The sequence below is a fragment of the Diabrotica virgifera genome, chromosome 7 (assembly GCF_917563875.1).
Source record: "Diabrotica virgifera virgifera chromosome 7, PGI_DIABVI_V3a".
Lineage (NCBI taxonomy): Eukaryota > Metazoa > Arthropoda > Insecta > Coleoptera > Chrysomelidae > Diabrotica > Diabrotica virgifera.
In genome coordinates, this window is record NC_065449.1 from 181,806,571 (window position 1) to 181,830,516 (window position 23,946).

Here is a 23,946-nt window from a genome sequence, read left to right on the forward strand (position 1 = left end):
GCAACCAATTTGTGGCTATAATGTTAGAAGACCCTCAGGATTCGAGAGCAACAACTAACAAATTTTGGCATTCCTTGCCTCAGGTAGCTGTAGCTTCCTCCGTGGATTTGTTAGTTGTTGCTCTCGAATCCTGAGGGTCTTCTAACATTATAGCCACAAATTGGTTGCATTGCTCCTGTTTAGCTATATCATACTGATGACGACTAATAAGTCAGAAACACGTGTCTATGGTTGCATTCCATCTTGTGCATATTTTGTTTTTCATACTTATTGCGAGCCATGCCGATATTTATTAACTCGCGCTAACCTCTCCTTGTTTATATATATATATATATATATATATATATATATATATATATATATATATATATATATATATATATATATATATATATATATATATATGTATATAAAAGAAAGTCGAGGTTATGTTAGTTACACCATTTATAACTCGAGAACGACTGAACAGATTTTTATGAAATTTTACACGTATATTCGAGCGGACTGGGAATAAGATAATATGGAGTTTCATACGCGTACGTCATAAGGGGGGTTGCCCCCCTCCCCCTGATATATTTTTTTAATTTTTGGAAAAACCGTTTTTTACTATTTTTATGAGATGTAGAAGCAAAAGATACATATAATCCTAAATTTTCAATTTTCTATCTCGGACCGTTATTTTTTAATAGCCATTTAAATATTTTACATCTATATAAAATTCTCCGGTCGCAGTTTTTGTTACCATACTCCTCCGAAACGACTTGACCGATTTTTATGAAATTTTGCAGGTATATTGGACTGGACTGGGAGTAGGTTTCTGTCTATATTTCATACCCGTACGTCATTAGGGGGTTGCCCATGACGCCGTAACTCTCACAATAATGACATGAAAAATATGAAATTAAGTAGGTAGACTCCTTGCTGAATTCCGAGCAAAACCGTACTAGAGAAAATTTTTTCTCTAGCACAATCGGTGTCCGAAATAAAATATCTCAAGCCGTAGCAATATTCTGAGGACAGAAGACGAACGAGCGACAAATTTCATAGAAGAGAAGTGGAACAGTTTAACTTTGGGACTCAAATTGGGCAAAAATTTTTAATCTTGCGAAATTTTCAAAAAATATCTCTAAACGGAACCGTAAGCAGGAGAAAAATTCTGAGCACACGAAAAGAACAAGCAGCAAATTATAAAATTTTATTTAATTTTAATTCATTTTGTTTAATTTTATTTAATTTTATTTAATTTAAGTATTTTATTTATTTTCGTTTATTTTATTTTATTTCATTTTATTAAATTTTATTTATTTTTATTAGACTATATTTTCTTTTATTTAATTTTATTATTATTTTTTAATTTATTTATTATTTTTATTTCATTTTTTTTAGCTTTATTTAATTGTATTTAAGTTAATATGATTTTATTTATTTGTATTTAATTTTATTCAGTTTTAGTTATTTTTATTTACGTTTATTCAATTTCATTTAATTTTAATTTACTTTATTTACTTTTTTATTTAATTTTAATTGAATTTAATTTTATTTAATCAACACCTATAGACTTGGAATCTCCCCGAACCCAATCATAAATAGAGGGTTGTTTTGAATGTAGATATAATAAAGCTGTTATATTCATTATAAGATAAACAAATTTAAGATTGTAACTGTTGCACTACAAACTTTATTTTGTTACTTCTAACTAAACTTTATTATTTCAAACATCATGTGTAATTAATTAAAAATCATAATAAAACCTCATTCACATCGAGCATTTTTTGTTTATTAATTACGAATTCCTTTTGTTTATTTTAAGTTTATTGTATACAAAAGTTTGTTTTTATCTATTGAGGCAGTACGAAGTCTGCCGGGTCAGCTAGTGTCATATAAAAAAGAACAAGAATCAACTATTTTAAATGGGAAATAAGCTATAATTTTACTAAAAAAATGATTTTATTAACGTTTCGACGTCCAAATCGGATGCCGTTGTCAAAGTAAAAATAAAATATAAAAAATAAAAGGTTAAATCATTTTTTTAGTAAAATTGTGGCTTATTTACCATTTAAAATTGATTAGAAAAATGCCTCAAGGAAATAGCTTCAGAACAACATTAAGAACAAGAATGTTTGCAAAAAATTGTTAGGTACACAAAAATGGACACAAGAGACTTTTTAGAGAAACCTTTTTGTGCAAGTTAGTTGGAGTATGAAAAAAAGAGTCAGAATTCAGATTTCAAGATGAGGATATTTATGTCAAGAAAAGGAAGCTTAGGATATAATCTTTAAAATGCACTAAATTATTTTTCGTTAGAAATGAAATAAACAATTTCTTTTTGAAAAAATTAAGAAAGATGAAAAAATGTAATAAAAAAACCGAAAATTACCTGCTAAAAAAATGTTTATACAAACTGATCAAAACTTTTTTCTGTAAAACTTACCTAAAATTGATTTAATAGTAATCTTCAACAATAATCAATGTTCAACAAAAAAAAATTTGTGCTCTTCTACAGTAAAAATTTAAAAAGATTTAAAAATCTGTAACTAATACAATTTTTCTTATAAAACTCTCAATTTTGCACAACTTACCATTCAAGCATCTTAGTTAATGATGTTTCATTCAAAAAATCTCAAAAATTTAATTCAAATGATATGACGTCTCAAAAAATGTAATTTTTGAAATCTTCGTAGTTTTATAGAATTACCACCACTTTAAGGCGGTATTACTCAAGTTTGAACAAATCTATTACAGCTGTATAAGTGCTTTTTTAAAGAGCTTAGGATGTAATCTTTAAAATTCACTAAATTATTTTACTTTAGAAATACAATAAACTATTTCTTTTTAAGAAAATTAAAAAAGATAACAAAAATGTAATACAAAATCCGAAAATTACCAGCTAAAAAAATGTTTATACAAAGTGATCAAAACTTTTTTCTGTAAAACTTACCTAAAATACATTTAATAATAAGCTCCAACAATAATAAATGTTCAGCAAAAAACATTTTTTTAGCTCTCTTCAGTATGTCGGCGTAAGTTTGAACCTATTGATAACTTTTTTATTATCAGTTTTACGAAAAAAAAGTTATTCTTTATAAAATACTCTGCACCGTATAGAATCTAAGATGAAATCATGAGATATCAAATTTTATTAATTTTATACGAGGTATGTCAAAAAATATGAATTTCACTCAAGAGTAAAGTACCTTTAAATTTCACAATATCGAAAAGTGTTATAAAGAAAATTTGTTTGGAATTAACAAACTAAGTTTTAATGTTCAATTACCTTCTAATTCCTTCTAATTGAAGTATTGTGCTCTATAAGCGCACTTAACTGTTACTCGAAATTCATATTTTTTACATACCTCGTATAAAATTGAAAAAGTTTGATATGATGGTTGTATCTTAGATTTTAGACCAGGTAGAGCATTTTATGAAGAATAACTTTTTTTCGTAAAATTGATAATAAAATAGTTATCATAAATGTAATAAAATGATGATAAGTATCGCGTAATTTGAGAAAACATTGAAAACATGTTTTTTTCAATTAGAAGGGTGTAATTGTATATTAAAACATAGTTTTTAATTCCAAATAACTTTTCATAATAACATTTTTTATTATTCTGGAATATAAAGCTAGATACTTTACTCTTTAACGAAATTCATATTTTTAACATACCTCGTAAAAAATTGATAAAATTTGATAACTGATGGTTGAGTTTTAGATTTTAGGCTATGCAGAGCATTTTATGGAGAATAACTTTTTTCGTAAAATCGATAATAAAAAAGTTTCCCATTTTGATTCCTAGCTACGCATACATACAGTATAAGAGCTACTGTATAAGAATTTTCGAGTTGCAATGCCATATTCGAATTCAGCATAATCAAAAACAAAATAGAAACATATTTGATCAAAGTAAAATGATGAATTCAACGCTATTTTTAAAATTATTTATACACAACAATTGTTATTGTTTAAACAATTAATAAACAATTAACGGCAAAATCTGTGAGTAGAACTTTTTACTTTACCATGTATATAAACTAACAAAAAAGTTTTAGAAAAATATAAGCTTGTTCGAATTATTTCGAAACAATGCATGTTTTCGTTCTATCTTGAATCCCCTCTATATATTTTTCGTGTTTTAATTATTAGTCCTGTCGCCAGGGGGGGTACAACGGCCTCCTTAATTCAGATGGACTTACCCAAGTTTTTTTTATATATTTTGACCCGTAGAATACGAATTTTTTGGGTAATAGTTGATCCGGATGTCGATAAGATTGTTATAGACAAAGAACTTGAGGAATTACATAACAGCGATTTCTCGCAAAACAAAACAGCTTTTTGTATTTTTTGGGTCATTTTAAGCAAAAAATATTTCTACAAGTTTTTTCGTAGAATGCATAGTTTTCGAGATAACCGCGGTTGAACTTTCAAAAAATCGAAAAATTGCAATTTTTGAACCCGAATAACTTTTGATTAAAAAATGAAGTAGCAATTCTGCTTACCGCATTTGAAAGTTTAAGTCAAATTATATCGGTTTTGATTAGTTGAATTGCTAAAAATTAATTTTTTTATTGTTAAAGAAATCTATAAACACACAGTGTTTCCCGTACCTAATACATGCGTTTTAAGGCATGCTACGTAGAAATTGCCTCGCTTGCACTTGTAGCTACTCTACCTACTCGTTCGATTTTAAATGAGAAATCATTGAAAACATCACTCACATACTAGGTGTTTATAACTTTGTTTAACAATAAAATAATAAATTTTTAGCAATGCAAATAATCAAAACCGATATAATTTGACTTAAACTTTCAAATGCGGTAAGCAGGATTGCTACTTTATTTTTTAATCAAAAGTTATTCGGGTTCAAAAATTACAATTTTTCGATTTTTTGAAAGTTCAACCGCGGTTATCTCGAAAACTATGCATTCTACGAAAAAACTTGTAGGAATATTTTTTGCTTAAAATGACCCAAAAAATACAAAAAGATATTTCGTTTTGCGAGAAATCGCTGTTATGTAATTCCTCAAGTTCTTTGTCTATAACAATCTTATCGACATCCGGATCAACTGTTACCCAAAAAATTCGTATTCTGCGGGTCAAAATATATAAAAAAAACTTGGGTAAGTCCATCTGAATTAAGGAGGCCGTTGTACCCCCCCTGGCGACAGGACTATATATAAGTACAACAACTTTTCTTTAGTGCAATAATCATGATATTATTCATAAATTCTAACAATATGTACGTTCAACAACGTTCAACGTCGTAATGATTTATGAGTGAAACTGCTGTGATTTCTGATTTTCTGCTTGTAATACAGTATTCCTACGCGTTTCCTCAAAAGATTTGTCCTAATTAAATAAACTAGACATCTACTTTAAGTAAGAAGCCCTAATAGTGAATATGTTAAACCGATTTTTTTAGGTTCTTTAGTCAGTAGGCACTAATAAAAATATTTTTCTTTTGCAATAATTATAAACCACTAAAATATAACAAAACTAAAGGGGGTATTTGAAAGGGGGTAGGTATTATGAAAATATACATGAACAAGAAATATTCATAATAAAGATAAACTACCGTATACAACACTTAACAAAATATATTTTTCTATAAGAATTGTCTCTTTTTTATAAGAATAATGTTCCTCTATATATGGTATCAATGGAAGAAAATGTTTCAACAGAAGGGTCAACAGAAAGTCTCAAAAATGTCGTTATATGCCACTATAACAAGTTATTTTGATGTTTTAGATCAAATTTTAGTGTAGAAAACGTTAAAAGGCCATCTTTTACATCTTCCTCAATTCCCAAATTAAGTCGACTTTACACTACATGATTTATCATGTGATTTGTCATATGATTTTTCCCATGACGAGCCGCATGACAATGCTTATGACAAAACGAGCCGTATAAACAATGCAAAATCATATGACAAATCACACAGTGTAAACATGTAAATTTCGCTCCATGATCAAATCATATGACAAATCACATGATAAATCATGTAATGTAAATTCGCCTTTAGTTACATGATATAATATCAGAGTCAAAAATATTAAGCGTCTACTGTAAGTATAATTAACTCGGAAAATATATACCGCATGAAAACATTGTTAAAAAGAAATTGTAATAATTGTAAATACGATTTATTTGAAACGATATCAGTTCCTATCATTTTTTTTTTCGAAAAGTTGAAAATGGTGGAGATATTAAACAAAAACAACTGCTATAAAACCAAACGTACCATATACGTAACCAAAGTTACGTACTAACTTAAATATTGATTTTAGCAAAAAAAATGAAAGAGAGCTAAATTGCACATATAAAATTTAATTCTTTTCATTTTTGTATATATTTATTTTTGTCGCAAAACTAATAACATAACAAAAAAAATATTCAATAGTTATGCACTGTCACTATTTTCCCCTTTACCTCAGCAAATATCGACGGCATAAAGAAATTTGTCATAAAAGAAATTATAGGAAATCGCATTTTCAACAATTTCAGTCCTTATACTTTTTGTCGAAAAGTTGAAAATGGCGGAGACATTGAGGAAAAACGGTTCTAGTTTAAAATCAAGATGGCGGCTAACGCAACGGGGGAATTCATTCGTCATTTTAAATTTACACTATTATTGACCCCCCTAAATATTCTAAGACACTCTAAGACTTATTCCCACGTTTATTTGAATCGGTCATTATGAAAAGGGGTTATCTCCACTTTTTTGACATTTTCAATTTTTGTCGAATTTGTCTTTAATACACATAGGCACGTCTATTCCATATGAAAACGGGTCAACTTTCAATATTATTACCGTAAGAACAGCATACCCCGCAAACCGTTCAGTTTGAAAAGGAAAAGGGAGCATCTCCTATTTATAGACAACCCATTCTACAACAAGATCTGTTCATTTTGAAAAGGGGTCACCTCTTTTTCAACGAATTGCGGTTTCTAAGTCATTAATAATTTAAAAACAATTTTTAAAATATTCATCAACTTGTATTTAGCAGTTCAATGTGTGTAATCAACAATATTCACATTATAATGGCTATTTTTTCTTTTGATACCTGTTCATTTGAAAACGGGTCATCCATTTTTCAAAAATTGCGGTTTCTAGATATTTTAAAAAAATATTTTTAAATATTCATCAGCTTGTATAGTAAATATTAAAACCAAAAATACATAAAACGGTTATTTTCCTAATAGTCTTAAAGGTAAAAGTATTTTACCTCTCCTGTTAAATTTAAAAAAGTGGAGGTGATCCCTTTTCAAAATGGCTGATTCATGTAAAGACGCTAGTATTCTTCAAATAAATATTTTGGAAAATTTAAAAATGAAAATCGACCTATTTCGAGTTTTATTTCCAAAATCGCCCATTTACGAAAAAATGAATTTATTCCAACCTTTCCGAGCTCACTGTATATTAGAAAAAAAAAAAAAAGAAAAAAATTACCAGATGCAATACTTTATCGTGTTTCGCAGAAATTTCATAAAACATTAAACAACGATACATGTTCTACAAAATTTATGTCAGTAGAATTGAACTACAACGTTATCATAAAATATGAATAATTTCTTTTAGTTTGGAACAGATACTTGGTTTCCCTCAAACCGCTTCGAATGTTTTGAAATATAGGGTTTTCCTGGAAAATTGCCTTTAATAAATCAGGAACATTTTAAATAAATGAAACTCTTGGCTGGTTTCCTTTCTGGTTGCCTCATATTTGTTTTAGTTTAAATTATCCGGGGGAGTTTCTGAAGATGTTTCGAGTTTGGATCAATGTAAAAGACGATTTTCAGCTATTGCTGCAAAAAATAAAATCTTAATTTTTTAATTCAAGTACAACAGTTATGCTTGCCATCAAAATATAGGAGAAACCCTTAATCTTAAGCTTATTACAAAGTCATTTGTATTTAAATGTGTGGTTAAGTTTCTGGCATAGGTGGAAATTGATTAATTTTAATCTACTGTCCCTTTATTAATTATACCTGCTATTCAGTATGTTCACCTCTCGAAACTTAAGATACGGTTTTCTCCAATATTTTGATGTTTCGAGTTTGGATCAATGTAAAAGACGATTTTCAGCTATTGCTGCAAAAAATAAAATCTTAATTTTTTAATTCAAGTACAACAGTTATGCTTGCCATCAAAATATAGGAGAAACCCTTAATCTTAAGCTTATTACAAAGTCATTTGTATTTAAATGTGTGGTTAAGTTTCTGGCATAGGTGGAAATTGATTAATTTTAATCTACTGTCCCTTTATTAATTATACCTGCTATTCAGTATGTTCACCTCTCGAAACTTAAGATACGGTTTTCTCCAATATTTTGATGGCAAGTGTAAATGTAAAATTCTCTACAATAATTTGTTCGTGGTTTGAATTTGATTACCCGCCTCTCCGTTTTTAGTTATCACTCCATATCTTTCGGGGACGGCCATCCCTCCGATGTCAAAGTGATTATTTATTTTGAGCTATTCTCATCGCTGTATCTTCTTCCATCCTCTAAATGTGTTTATTCCATTTTTATATTCTTTTTAATACTCGGATATTAATATCTACCACCTTAAGGTACGTATCCAAACGAGGGTGATCCGCGCTCTGTGTAGCAGCTCCACATAGTGGATACGTTGATGATCGCCGCTCGGCGCTCACCCTCTTTGATTTAACCGGTTTGCGGATTATACAAGGTGATTGATTAGTGGGGTAAAGCTCAATAGCTCCGCTATAGTAATAGATAGCAATAAAAGTTAAAAACAAAAATTTTAGCCACCTTTGAGCTTCACATTACAAAATTAGTTCGAATGTTACAGGGTCTTCGATAACACAGTGGCAGACCAAACTTATGTTTTTTTAAATGGAACACCCTATATTTTATTTTAAATTCGAAGTCCTGTTAACTTTTCCATCACAAAAATATAAAGTTTTGTTATGTTATACAGGGTATTTACAAAGTTATAACCAATTTTATATGAAAATCGTAACAAGTTTAACTCCCTGTATAAATAAAAGTTAGCAAAACAGCAATGGTTTATTAATGCCATATTTTTTTACGTATTGTCAAAATTTTCAAGAACGATTGATATTTTTTTTAATGAGGAGTAATTAAGGCCATCGGTACATAATTCGCAAATATTTTACAGATATCCCTATTTTTTCTGTCTTTACATGGCAAATTACGTGTACTAAAATTCTCTGGTATGGATATGTAAACATTACTACTTGACAATGCCATCATTAACTTTAAAGAGATGGCTTTTGAATGTTCTTGGATAACTGTTACTTGTATAATTACAAATTATTAATTCAGTTAATAAATATGATTATTTCATTCATAGGAGATTCTGACCAATAGAAAGCTACAGAAATCTGAATTAAATCGATAATTTTTGATAATCTCCCGTCGTTAAGTATATTACGTCAGATGCCCTTCGTTGCTACGAAAAAATACATTCAGTGACATTAATGACAATTAATGTTTAAAAATTATAAAAGTGATGACTTTCAATCGTCAAATATTTATAAAAACTGTGTGTTTAATGGTACTTACATAAATAAATTACAATAAAATTTTGGTTTTGAACAGTTTTATTCATGAAATAATCGCAACAAATTGCACTCGACCTCTGAAATTAATATAGAATTTTTGCTCTCGTGACACTTTGACATAATTTCACTCGCCTTCGGCTCGTGAAATTAAAACTGTCAAAGTGTCACTCGGGAAAAATTCAATAATTTCAGAGCTCTTGTGCAATTACTACTGATAATTTTTTCACTAATTATGTATTCAGTGATTGTTATACACTGTACAACAAAAACTAAAACTCAATCGAGAAAAGAGGAAAGTGTTAAAGTGATTTTTTAATAATATATTGTTACTATGCAACGCTTACAATTTTGAACATCTTTAACAACAAAATACTTGGATCACAGAATACAACCTGGTCAATTCTCTGCTTGGATCGTCCATAAATAACAAACAATTAACTTTTTATTAAGTTCACGTCTTAAATCAATTATTTATCAAATACATTATCAATATTATTTAATCAACAACTCAAAATATTCCCGATGCCATGTCAAATATTTAAAGTTGTCACTGTCTTGTCATCATATTCTATTTGACTCAGTGCGTTGTATGACAAAGATAGCGAATGTTCGATTTGGAAAATATCACCACGGACATAGTGCCCATTTTTTTCAAATCCTGAAAAAACTAATAAATATTTTAAAAAAATTTAAACACAGAATGAAAGACTAAATTATTATCGAGGGCCGACAGTCCCTTAGAATAAATAAAAAGTTTCTTTTGAACGAGATATTTGAAATTAAAAATCACACTACATTTTCTCTTAGTTTTTCACCCCTGTAACTTATTAAAATAAATATCACAGTTTTCAGGGACTTTTGGCCCTCGGTAAGAACGTAATCTTTCATTCTGCGTTTAAATTTTTCAAAAATACTTATTAGTTTTCTCAGGATTTGAAAAAAATTAATCCCATTTAAATAGCATTAGAGCCGAAACTACGTACCCATCTCCTTAATTTTCTTTGATAGTGTGTTTAATAATATTTAAATTTGAATAAACATCTTTTCCAAAGTCTTCAAAATTTTGTTCATATTGAATTTAACCATTAGCATAACTGCATTTCCTTTATCTGCTGATAGAATAATTACGAGTAATTATGTAATTAATATTAATTATTAACAATTATATAATTATTAATAGTTACTAATAATCATTAGTACGATAATGATAATTATAGCTTCAGAAGAGAACTACCTACTAGCAAGAGAAGGTTCGTTTCATGGTGTCCGATAAGCCCGATGGTCGTATTCAATTATTATATATAGAACAGGAATAATTCCAAAATAATGGCTTATCTTTGTTACCATTCCATCCATACCAACTGTATTGAATACAGGCTCCTAAACCTAATGAGCCATGTATAAAAGGTCTTCCTACCAATTATTCATACCAGAATTTACAACAAATGTAAAAGTGAAATATCACATACACAGTTCGGATTCTGCAATGGTTTGGGAACCAGACAAACCCAGTTTGCCTTTAAGGCTATGGGTACATAATTCGCAAATATTTTACGTGTATCCCTACTTTTTCTGTCTTTACACGGCAAATTATGTACGTGTAGTAAAATTCACACTGGTGTGTAAACATTACTAGAATGTCATTCTACTTGAAAATGCCATCATTAATTTAAAGAGATGGCTTTTGAATGTTCTTGGATAACTGTTATTTTTATAATTGCAAATTATTAATTCAGTTAATAAATGTGATAATTTTTTCACTAACTATGTATTCAGTGATTGTAATAATTTATTTGTACAACAAAAACTAATACTCAATCGAGAAAAGAGGAAAAGTGTTAAAGTGATTTTTTAATAATATATTGTTATGGAACGCTTACAATTTTGAACATCTTTAACAACAAAATACTTGGATCACAGAATATATTATCCTGATGTATTCTCTGCTTGGATCTTCCACAAATAATACACAATAAACACCTTTTTATTAAGTTCACGTCTTAAATCAATTATTTGTCAAATACACTATATATCAATAATATTTAATCAATTACTCAAAATATTCCCGATGCAATGTCAAATATTTAAAATTGTCACTGAATATATGTTGACAATATTATATTCGGCTGAGTGCGTTGTAAGACAAAGATAGATTTGGAAAATATTACCACGGCATTGTGTTCATTTTTTTCGAAACCTGAAAAAACCAATAAATATTTTTGAAAAATTTAAACGCAGAATGAAAGACTAAATTATTACCGAGGGCCGAAAGTCCCTTAGAATAAATAAAAAGTTTATTTTGAATGAGATATTTGAAATTAAAAATCACACTAAATTTTCTCTTAGTTTTTCACCCCTGTAACTTATTAAAATAAACATTATAGAAGTTCTCAGGGACTTTCGGCCCTCGCTAATAACGTAATCTTTCATTCTGCGTTTAAATTTTTCAAAAATACTTATTAGTTTTCTCAGGATTCGAAAAAAAAATGAATCCCCATTTGAATAGCTTTGCAGCCGAAAATACGTACCGATCCTCTTAATGTATCTACCAGCACAGAGATGCGCAGATGATAACCACGTTAAGAGGCTACAGTAGCGATCAACAGGTAGCAACAAACGCGTTCCAAGATTGCGGCTATAATTTTGAATATTTTGTCGAGATACTTGGCACACATATTTGTAATATAATAAAGAATGGCGGTACAGAGCCCAATTTCAGAAATATGTTAGTACGTGGAAATTACTCTATAACTAAATAAAATATTGAAAAAAGGAGCCTGTACCGCCATTAAGAAGAAAAAAAATAAACTTTCTTCAAATAAACTTTTTTATCCTATGCCTCGATTTTGTGTAATCTTGGAACTACTAAAAATTTTTATTTCTAACAAGAAATCGAAGATATTATAACTAAATAACTAATTAGGCAACATAGAGAAATTATCACTGTCATTTTGACAAACCTGCGTCAGATTTTCTCTAATTTGTTCTGTCATCTTTATCGATATCTGTTCAGTGCAGTAGTGTGTTAATTTAAGAATTCGTTTTTGTTGTTTCATAGGAAAGTATTGATAGTTAATTTATTATATATTTGTTGTTGTTGTATAAGTTGTTGGCCTCTTTGAAAGAATATATTGTTGTTAATTGTGAGTTTTAGTTATATGTAGGTAGGTAAGTATATTTTACCTAAATATATTTCGAATTCTAATGCGAGTATATAAAGTTTTAGGAGGATTTTTTATTCTAAAAATATTATCAATAGTTTAACAAAATGGAAAAAGTAAATCAAACGAAAAATAAAGTGAAACCCTCCAAGAAAAATTAAGTATTTTCTATGGGAAATAAGCCACAATTTTATTAAGAAATGAATGTATTAACGTTTCGTTTATTTTTGTTTATTTTAATAATATTTTGTATTTTGACAACGAAACCCGATTTGGGCTGCGAAACGTTAATACATTCATTTTTTAATAAAATTGTGGCTTATTTCCCATAGAAAATACTTAATTATAAAAATGCCACAAGGAAATAGCTTCAGAACAACATTCCAAGAAAAAGTCCATTAAAAACCGTGCCAAAATTATGCGAAAATCGAAATTGGTTTCGCTTTACAACAAAAAATGATTATTTATTATTGTTTTATTATTAGATATTTCATGCAAATACCTTTTTAAATACCTATCTTAACATAAAATTTTCACCCATTTTGGTTTATTTTTAGAAATATCTATTTATTAATAATAAAATCGTTTTCTATTACTTCCATTTAGAGCGACTATGATATTGTCAAAATATTAATCTGATAATGTCAAAGATTACCACTGTTGCCAAAGTTTATGATACTGTCTCATCTCCCTAAGTTATATTTTGTTGCTACCTGTTGATCGCTACTGTTTACTCTTAATAACGAGAAGCTACTGGAAAGCTTGCAAAAACATTGATTAACAAGATATTCAAATAATATAAATATTATATTGGGGTCAACTGGCAAGAATAAAGCTCGAAGGCTCCTTGTTAGAGGAAATAAGTACTCAAAAGCGTATTCAACAGGGATGGATTCTCTAACCAATGCTATTTAATTTATACTCTGAATTTATTTCCCGTGAAGCATTGAAAGACGATTCAGGTTGATAGGGATAAATGGAGTTCTTGTCAATAACATCAGATATGCTGACGATACTGTTATAATAGCCAATTTGAAAGACATCTAGAGTCTCTCTGATTAAGTATCTAAGGTTAGTATGACGTACAAGTTTACACATTAGTACATTAGTATCAGGAAAACGAAAATGATGGTCATTTCTAAAAAAGTGAAGAGGATTTGAGGTGAATTCATGTATGAGAGTGTGTCTGGGCGTAGGTAGTGACAGGTTGTGTTTGTTGGGAAGTGGTAGGTGGAGCATTTCTTATATGGGACATCTGAGAGGGAAGGCAGGATTATTACCTTGACAACTAGAGCATTTGAAAGCATTTGGCAGCATCTCAAACAGTATCTTAGTTAGACGATAGAGAGGGCGTTCTTCGATTTGAAAATTTCACATCGCAGTTTCTCGAGAGTTTGACTGAAAATCCGCCTATATCTATACCTTGGGTTTAGCCAATAGAAAAGCAGGGTTTAGGTATAGCGTTCCAGTCATGATGCACATTGGTCAGTGTTTAACTGAGCGGCTGACGACAAAGGAGTAGGAAACTCAGTGTAGTTGCTAGGAAAGAGAATTAAGCAGATCTTTAATGGAAGATCTTTTACTGAACTTTTTATGAAACATAATACATATAAGCAAGGTATAGGTTACATTTTTGCTCACATTCTTAGGCTATTAATTATGTACTATAGAAAGGAACTACAACGTTAATGGGGTTTTATTATTTCATATGAACAATGAATCTCTATATATGAAAAAACCGCGGAGTGCTACCATTTAAAGGGGTGCGTTTTTGAGAAATGGGTGAATTAGTCCCTGGGCACAGGTTACATTAGGGTGAGTTCTAAGCACTTTTGGTACAAACACGTCTACATAAAAATTGTTCCTGGTTAAATTTCCTATCTAAATATAACTTTGTCAAGTCAAAGATACTTTTTTTTACAAAAATATATTCAAAAGAAAAAGCACAAAGAAACCCAAAAGAAAGAAATTTTGTTTTTTGTCCCATAACTTTTGTCCACGGGGATATAGGTATAGACATTGCTTCACAGAAAAACATCTTACATATTTTCTCTTTAAAATGATGTTTGGTAGAGGTAGAGGTCACTCACAGCAACTTTGGGCATTTTTCCTTGTTATTTCGCAAATATTGTTCTCTAACTTTTTTCTACGTAACTTTAGGCATATGCAATGGTACATGTAAGAGGAATAAAAATTACATTTAAAATGTTCTACTATATATGTTGTACGACTTCTTTTAAAGAGGTTATCTTTTTCAAGACTTTATTTTTATATTTTTTACGATTATTTTTTAAATTTCCCATTATAACTTTTTTTTCTACATTTAGGTATATATTGTATAATAAAAAAGAAATCTTATTCTGTTTACTTTAAAATGGTGTATTATAAAAAATTCTAGGATTATTTTTGAATAAGATATGCTTTTTCAAAATGTAATAAGTACTTGCAACGATTTTTGATTTTAGGATTATTTTTTAAATTCCTCATTATAACTTTTTTATGTGATTGTGTGTTATGATTGAATCTTATTTTTTATAGGTAATACTTTGAATCCACTTGACTCGGCCGGGCAAACTTCAAAATATGGATTAATTCCAATATTTACTGTCAAAGCTCCTGCACCACAAGCTTTGCTTGAAAAAATAGCATGTAAATGTACCAAAGGATGTACAAAAAACTGAGGTTGCAGGAAGATAGGTATTAGTTGTTCAATATTCTGCAAAGGGTGCATGTGCATGGGTACTAATTATTGTGGGAACTCTAAGATAACTGAGGTGTCAGAGGAAGATATTGAAGCTAATGCTAACGAAGAGATGGACTTTGATTTTGAAAATTTTTTAAATGTCAACGTTTAAACAATTTTAACTAAAGTGATGTTTTCTAAGACTAACGTTTGTGTAATTTTTGTAAAAGAAATAATTTTAAATAATACAGGTAAAAAGATATGAAAGAATCACTTGGTTTCCATTACATATTTAAATATAGATGATACACCATTTTAAAGAACAGAAAGTAAGCCATCTTTATTGAGCAATATATAGTATACTCGTGTACAAGAAAAAAAGGTATAATGAGAAATTTCAAAAACAATCGTAAGAAATGTAAAAAATAATAATTTTTATATTAGGTATTATATAATATATAATATATTATATAATAATATTATTTAATTTTTATATCATATTATAAAAAATCGTTAAAAGTATAAAACCTTGAAAAACCATAATCTCTTTAAAAAAGTCGTACAACGATATATAGTAGACCATTTTAAAGGTACAGTAGGGCGTCGATAATCCGAACGTCGATCAACCGAACGACCGCTTATCCGAACTACCGACTTGTGTAAAAACTCGATTGAAAATGCCTAAACGTAAGCGTATTGTCCTTTCTATGAAGAATAAACATGAGATTAACAAACGGTTAGACGGAGGTGAGTCTGCAACCAATTTATCCAATGAGTACAAAGTTCGTAGGCTGGTAAGACTGGCAAAAAAAGGACAGACATAAGTAACTTTATGTTCCGGCTTAATTCTTCTGACGGATCCACAAATCATAATACCATAAAACTTGCCTTAAACACTGGTTTAGATGATGCTGTATACAGAGAGAGTCTGTAATTTGGAATAAATTCAATATCTCAAATACTAATTGCTTTTTTGAAAAATGCTCAGACCCGTCGATTAGTATTTCAAATTGTCCTTTTTGACATACAATAATAAGGTATACAGGGCTTATAATTTAAAAATATGACGTCATCGTTGATTTTCTTAAATAGCAACACTGTCATTTTGATAGCTATCTTGATAGGGTGTGTAAAGTTATACACAACTGCAAAATATCAAATTTTTATTCTTCGCCATTTACAATTTGGAATAAATTCAATAATTAAAATACTAATTGTTTTTTTGAAAAATGCTCAGACCCATCAATTAGTATTTTAAATTATCATTTTTGACATACAATAATAATATATACAGGGTGTACCAATTTAGAGATATGACGTCATCGTTGATTTTCTTAAATGGCAACACTGTCATTTTGATAGGTATTTTGATAGCGTGTGTAAAGTTATACACAAATGCAAAATTTCAAATTTTTATTCCTTACCATTTACAAGATAATAAAAAATAACAAATTTATGAAAAACAAGTAATGAAATAATAATTGAATTTAATTATTTCAATTAAGAAAATGCTCATAACGTTGCCCAATTGTTCATTTTTCAATAACACAATTTGACAATAATTGAGGGCAACATTATGAGTATTTGGTTAATTGAAATAATTAAATTCAATTATTATTTGATTACTTGTTTTTCATAACTTTGTTATTTTTTATTATCTTGTAAATGGTAAGAAATAAAAATTTGAAATTTTGCAGTTGTGTATAACTTTACACACGCTATCAAAACAGCTATCAAAATAACAGTGTTGCCATTTAAGAAAATCAACGATGACGTCACATCTTTATATTGGAACACCCTGTATACATATTATTATTGTATGTCAAAAATGCCAATTTGAAATACTAATCGACGAGTCTGAGTATTTTTCAAAAAAACAATTAGTATTTTAATTATTGCATTTATTCCAAATTACAGATATAAATTTGTTATTTTCTATTATCTTGTAAATGGTAAAGAATAAAAATTTGATATTTTGCAGTTGTGCATAACTTTACACACCCTATCAAAATAGCTATCAAAATGACAGTGTTGCCATTTAAGAAAATGAACGATGACGTCATATCTCTAAATTGGGACACCCTATATACATTATTATTGTTTGTCAAAAAGGACAATTTGAAATACTAATCGACGGGTCTAAGCATTTTTCAAAAAAACAATTAGTATTTGAGATACTGAATTTATTCCAAATTACAGACTCTCTCTGTATAAGCGGTCTACTCGAAAAAGATCCCGGGAGAACCTATTTCTCCTCCCTAGATCCCAGGGAGTTTTAGCTTTGTTGCATATAATTTGTGATGCCAAACTGACACCAAAAATAATATTTCATATTTTTAATCCATTATGAAATACTTTGCCAGACACATGGTTAAAAAACACGTAACCCAGCCGCTCGTAAACAGGTAGGATTGCTTCGGCAGAAGAAAATTGAAGATTTTCTAATTTAAAAAATCTTCATTTTGTTGAAAATACAGCACTTTTTTGTTTAATTTCGATCCTATTTGTTACTAAAGATATACATGTATACAGCGTGTCTACTTAAGTTGGAAACATATGGGAAACTTTTTTATTATTAATTTTACGAAAAAAGTTATTCTTCATAAAAAGTTCTGCATGCTCTAAAACCTAAGATTCAATCATCAGATATCAAATTTTATCAATATTATACGAAGTATGTCAAAAAATATGAATTTCATTCAAGGGTAAAGTAGCTTTATTTCTCTGAATATCGAAAATTCTTATAATAAAAAGTTGTTTGGGATTAAAAACTAAGATCAAATATGCAATTACATGCTTCTAATTAGAAAAAAAAATATTTTACAAATTTTTCTCAAAATGAAATACCCAACATTGTTTTTATTTATTATAAATATGATAACTCTTTTATTACTCATTTTTCGAAAAAAAGTTATTCTTTATAAAACGCTCATCAAAGTCTATATTCTAAGATGCAACCATGATATATCAATTTTTATAAATTTTATACGAGGTGTATCAAAAAATATGAATTCCGCTCTTGAGTATAGTACCTTTATATTTCACAATATTTTAATTAGATGGATGTAATTGCATATTGAAACATAGTTTTTAATTCTAAACAACTTTTTGTAATAACAATTTTTAATATTGTGAAAAATAAAGGTACTTTACTCCTAAATGAAATTCATATTTTTTGACATACCTCGTATAAAATTAATAAAATGTGATATCTGATGGTTGCAGTTTAGGTGTGAGGACATACAAAGCTTTTTATAAATAATACTTTTTTTCTTAAAACTAATAATAAAAGAGTTATCATATGTGTAATAAATAAAAACCAAGTTAAGTATCCATAAATTTGAGAAAAATTTGGAAAATTTTTTTTTTCAAATAGAAGCATGTAATTGCATATTTGATTTTAGTTTTTAATTCCAAAACACTTTTCATAATAAGAATTTTCGATATTGATGTATATAAAAGTACTTTACTCCTGAACGAAATTCACATTTTTTGACATACCTCGTATAATATTGATAAAATTTGATATATGATGATTGAATCATAGGTTCTAGAGTATGCAGAACTTTTTATGAAAAATAACTTTTTTTCGTAAAATTAATAATAAAAAAGTTTCCCATATGTTTCCAACTTAAGTAGACACGCTGTATATGCAAGTATGTCAAGATGTATGTAAATAAGGCTTTGATTCGCCTATGGATAAATAGTATTGCTATATCAATACAATTCGATTATCCGAAAAAATCGATTTTCCGAACACCCCTGTCCCCCAATTAGTTCGGATAATCGACGCTCTACTGTAATTGATTTCTATTCCTATTACGTGTACCATTGCATATACCTAAAGTTACGTAGAAAAAAGTTACAGAACAATATTTGTGAAATAACAAGGAAAATTGCCCAAAATTGCTGTGAGTCTCGAATTTTGAAAAATCATATTTCGAAAACTATAAATTCTAATTACCTCTACTAAACAACATTTTAAAGAAGAAATATGTAGATTTTTTTCTGTTAAGTAATGTCTATACCTATATCCTCGTGGACAAAAGTTATGGGACAAAAAACAAAATTTCTTTCTTTTGGGTTTCTTTGTGCTTTTTCTTTTGAATATATTTTTGTAAAAAAAAGTATCATTGACTTTTAAAAGTAATATTTAGATAGGAAATTTAACCAGGAACAATTTTTATGTAGATATGTTTGTACCAAAAGTGCATAGAACTCACCCTAATGTAACCTGTACCCAGGGACTAATTACCATTTCTCACAAACGCACCCCTTTAAATGGTAGCACTCCGCGGTTTTTTCATATATAGATGTCCATTGACCATATGAAATAATAAAACCCCGTTAACGTTGTAGTTCCTTTTAGCTATCTTATTTTGAATATAATCAATAGCCTATTACTGTAGCTTCTATGTTTTTAATATTGTTTTAATATAAATATCAGTGTTAATACATTATATAGTTTGTTGACGTTAACTAACATGGCAGTTGACAAAACAAACAATGCAAATGATTCCAAACATTAACATACACATTCATTATTAAATAACGTACTATATAGGAAACATTATCAATCGCGTTTACACTATCGCTGGCCCATATACTACACAACATGGTGAACTTGACAAGTGCATATATCAATCATAAAAAATGGAACAAACGTTCTGTCTTAGTTTTTATTGTATAGTTCCTACAAGTTGCGAGATAAGGATAAGATAACAGCATTTGGAGATTAGGATTGTAGTGTTCAGTGTCTTAGGTGTGTCACAGGTGGCAATGTAAGTGCGGGAGTGATATATGTTTAAATCGCGACAAAAATGGCCCAGCTTCTACGAAGGATTTCAAGAAGCAGACGTAATTTGAATAGAAGTGACTCCAAGGATGGTTTAGAAGAAGAAGAATCCACCGTTAGCAATAGTATGTTAAAGATTAGATTAGATGATATAAATTTTGACGTTTTAGAGATGCTATCGAATATATTCTATTATTTAGGTTATTAATACTACACATAATTTCAAAAGTTATGCATCACCTAAAACTATGCTTATTTTCATATAAATTTTCGCGAGCAGATTAACTGATTTTTTTATTATTGTAGATTTTTCTTTGGTATTTACACAGTCGGCCAAAGCTTTACTCAAACTTCTTTTTTGAACTTGTACCGGGTGGAAGAAAAGATATGTTTTTCTGATAAGTTTGAGACACTCTGTTGGGAGGACAAAAGTGTGGGTTTACATCGAAATCGTATTGTAGTCTTATGTTCTGTGAAAATTTTGTTTTTTGATTGTCCCTGATATCTTTAGAAACAAAGAAAATATACGGTTTTATTTTTTAACATAACGTGTTTTAACTGAAACAAAACTAAATTAACATTAAGTGAGCGGTATGCACAGCGCAACATAAGAGAGACGTGATTGTTTAATGGAGGCTCTGAAATGTTTTGGGATGGAATTTCCTTTAGAGTAAGTACGGATTTACAGAGATATTCTTTCTTTGAACACTGTTCCTTTTACAGTATATATAGGAAATAATTTCATCTTAATGTATGATAAGACATGGCATCCCCACGTATCGCATGTCGTCAGTTAAAACATAATATAGAGCAGGGGTGTTTAATAAGTTTTCAATTTAAAAATCTTTTAGTAATATTTTTAATATTTTTCAATATTATTATTGTTGCTATTAGGATTGAAAACTTTACCTTTCAATTGCCAGATGACGCTAGTCACCTAATCCATACACGTCAGTTGCAATGTGGGGATAAGCTTTCATGGTTGGTCACTTCGAGTAGAGAGTAGCAGGCCTAGGCCTCTCCGATGATGACTCCAATAAGAGTCGAAAATCGTCGATTCAGAGTGCTGGACTGCGCTATTCTAAGTGATTGGACCGTATTCTAAGTGAAAAAAAGATTGTTTTGCCTTCGCATTGCAACTGAATAAAAATGGTATACATTAATTAACACTTTCGCAGCGGGTGATTTTTGCGCAAATTTTCCCGTAATTAACCCGTAACCACCTAGTAAGTGTAACAACTGACGGAGCACCAAAATGAGCAGCAAATATTGTAATGTTGAGAAAACTTAAAGATTACGTTCATGAACAATTTCCAGAACATGATTTATTATTTTTTTCACTGCATAATCAACGTCATTTCAATTACAACTAATATTGTTAATTTTATTCGTTCAAGAGGATTAAAAATCATCGTGCGTTTATATTAAAGTTGGAAGAGTTAAAGACAAAACTTACTGATGTCTTATAGGTACCACAATCATAGGATTAAAAGGTCTAAAAGGTTCTAAAAGGACTAAGAGGTTCTAAAAGGTCTAAAAATTTAGAAAAAGTACTTAAAAGATGCTCTAAGTTAGGGGAGGAAATTGCTTTATTTTTAGAAATAAAAAAATGCGACAAATTTACTAAATTTATAAGTTTTGAACCTAAAATGAAACTTTTAAAATGAAACTCAAACTATTCATTGATCATATAAAAAATAAATAATTAGTTCAATTATTTCCCTCATTAAAATCATTAAATAATGTACAGAAAATAAGTTTAAAATTTATAAAGAAAAGCTTTGTAATTTGATGACAGAATTTGAAAATCGTTTTAAAGATTTTGAAGGTTATATCATTTTCCATATCACATCTAAGAAATCGTTTTTCAGTTCAAATTGATTCCGTACCATTCCGTACATTCAACTGGAAATTATAAATTAATTTGCATATTTTTGCATTTTACAAATCTTTTTTAAATTTCCGAAAGTACATAGCTAAATTATTTATAGTTCGACTTACATTTGTGAACAAACATTGTGAATAGTTAGTGTGGCCAACTAGTCCGAAAAATCCGGGACATGGCCCGAATTACGAAGTCGTGTCCCGGCGTCCCGGACAAGGCTTCCGGGCCATCCGAATTTTCAACGTTTTGGTAAAATTTTATTTTGAAATTTTGAGTATGTTACTGTTTTAAGAATTCACATCAAATTAAATTGGCGAGACGAAAAAAAAAGTACAATTTCTAGAGTGTAATACTAATACCACATCCAAATCACATACATTTTATATCGTGGTATTTAGCCCAGTAAATGACCGCTTTGGAGTGTAATTTTCAGGGCCAACTTCGAAATGCATGAAAATTTGGATTTAGCTTCTACTTACCCTCCACTTCAAAGTTGAATTTGTGTCGTTGGTTGCTTTGACTTGGGGGTGACAAGCACCCCTTCCCGGGGGTGAAAAACATGCAGTATTCAAGATTAGCCCGGAAATGGATAAACTGACTGATACTAAGCAAGTTTTATTGTAAAGAGTTTTTTACATAAGTCCATACTTTTTGAATTATTTGCGATTGAAAATGTTTATTTTTCGCCAAAAAACTACGTTTTTAGACGGTTTTTCGCAAATAACTCAAAAAGTAAATATTTTATCGTAAAAAATATTCTCAGCGAAAGTGTAGCTTATAAAAAAATGAAAAAAATGGTGTATCAGTAAAGTCTATAAACCGAGTAAAAGAAAAGTTGTTGCTCATGAAAAATACGTTCTGGTTCGTCTAATTCCAAATCGAATATTTAAACGTGAAATCACCGAAAAATTAAGCAATTTTCGGGAAAATCTTATTAAATTTTTTTAAAATGTTTGAAAAAAGCTATATTTTTAAGTTTTACAAAAGTTTCTAGCATCAAAATAAACGAGTTACGCTGAAAAAAAAGTAGGCCTCTTTTTTTTTTGATAACAAAAATCGTGAAAATCTCCCTCTACTTATCACCCTAAATAAAATTAATCGTTGCCGCTTTACACGTTTCAAGTGCTTATTTTTGAAAAAATTTAGTTTTATAGTAAAAAATTTTTTTTACTTAAATTTTGGAAAAATTTCCTTTTTTCAAAATAACTTAAAAATACGAAAAATCTTAAAAAGTAAAAGAATGGAGGTTTTGCTGTTATAAATATGCTAGTTTCATTTTGTTTTTATGGAAGACAAAAATTGGTTAAATGGCTGTTCAAAGTTTGCATACACTCGTGATTAGTGATTCGTTTAAGGTTTAAGCCCATTCAACTATAACCCTTTCAAAAATAAGCACTTTAAACCGGTGAAACTGACAGATCATATAAAAGATAGATAAGTAAAGTAAATTGTTTGTAAAGCGGTAAAGATTAATTTCATTTGGGGAGCTAAACACGGGGAGATTTTCATGATTTTTTTTACCAAAAAAAAAGGGGGGCCAACTTTTTTTGAGTGTAACTTGCTTATTTTAATGCTAGAAATTTTTGTAAACAATTAAAATAAAGCTTTTCTTAACACTTTAAAAAGTTGAAATGGGGTTTTCCCAAAAATTGCTTAATTTTTCGTTGATTTCACGTTGAAATATTCGATTTGGAATTAGACGAATAAGAACGTATTTTTCATGAGCTACAACTTTGCCTTTACTCGGTTTGTAGACTGCTGATACACCATTTTTTTCATTTTTTTATAAGCTACACTTTTACTAAGAATTTTTTTTCGATAATAGTATATTGTGCAACAAGTGCAGAAAGGTACTAATTTCTCACGAGTTTGAAAAG

At 29.1% G+C, this 23,946-nt stretch overlaps 2 protein-coding genes across 6 annotated transcripts in view; one reads left to right on the forward strand and one right to left on the reverse strand.

Moving 5' to 3' along the window:
• Positions 1-23,946, forward strand: part of LOC114327765 (phosphatase and actin regulator 3) — a 1,198,052-nt gene that overhangs the window by 156,609 nt on the left and 1,017,497 nt on the right. Inside the window, exon 1 of one of the 5 annotated variants that reach the window (XM_028276473.2) lies at positions 20,091-20,309. The exons of the other annotated variants lie outside the window; for them this stretch is intronic. Coding sequence (XP_028132274.2) covers positions 20,210-20,309 — 100 coding nt within the window. The 5' untranslated portion in view covers positions 20,091-20,209. Of the gene's footprint in view, positions 1-20,090; positions 20,310-23,946 lie in introns of those variants that run through there. 5 annotated transcript variants of the gene reach the window in all.
• Positions 1-23,946, reverse strand: part of LOC126887803 (uncharacterized) — a 410,065-nt gene that overhangs the window by 136,644 nt on the left and 249,475 nt on the right. The gene's annotated exons all lie outside the window — the stretch shown is intronic.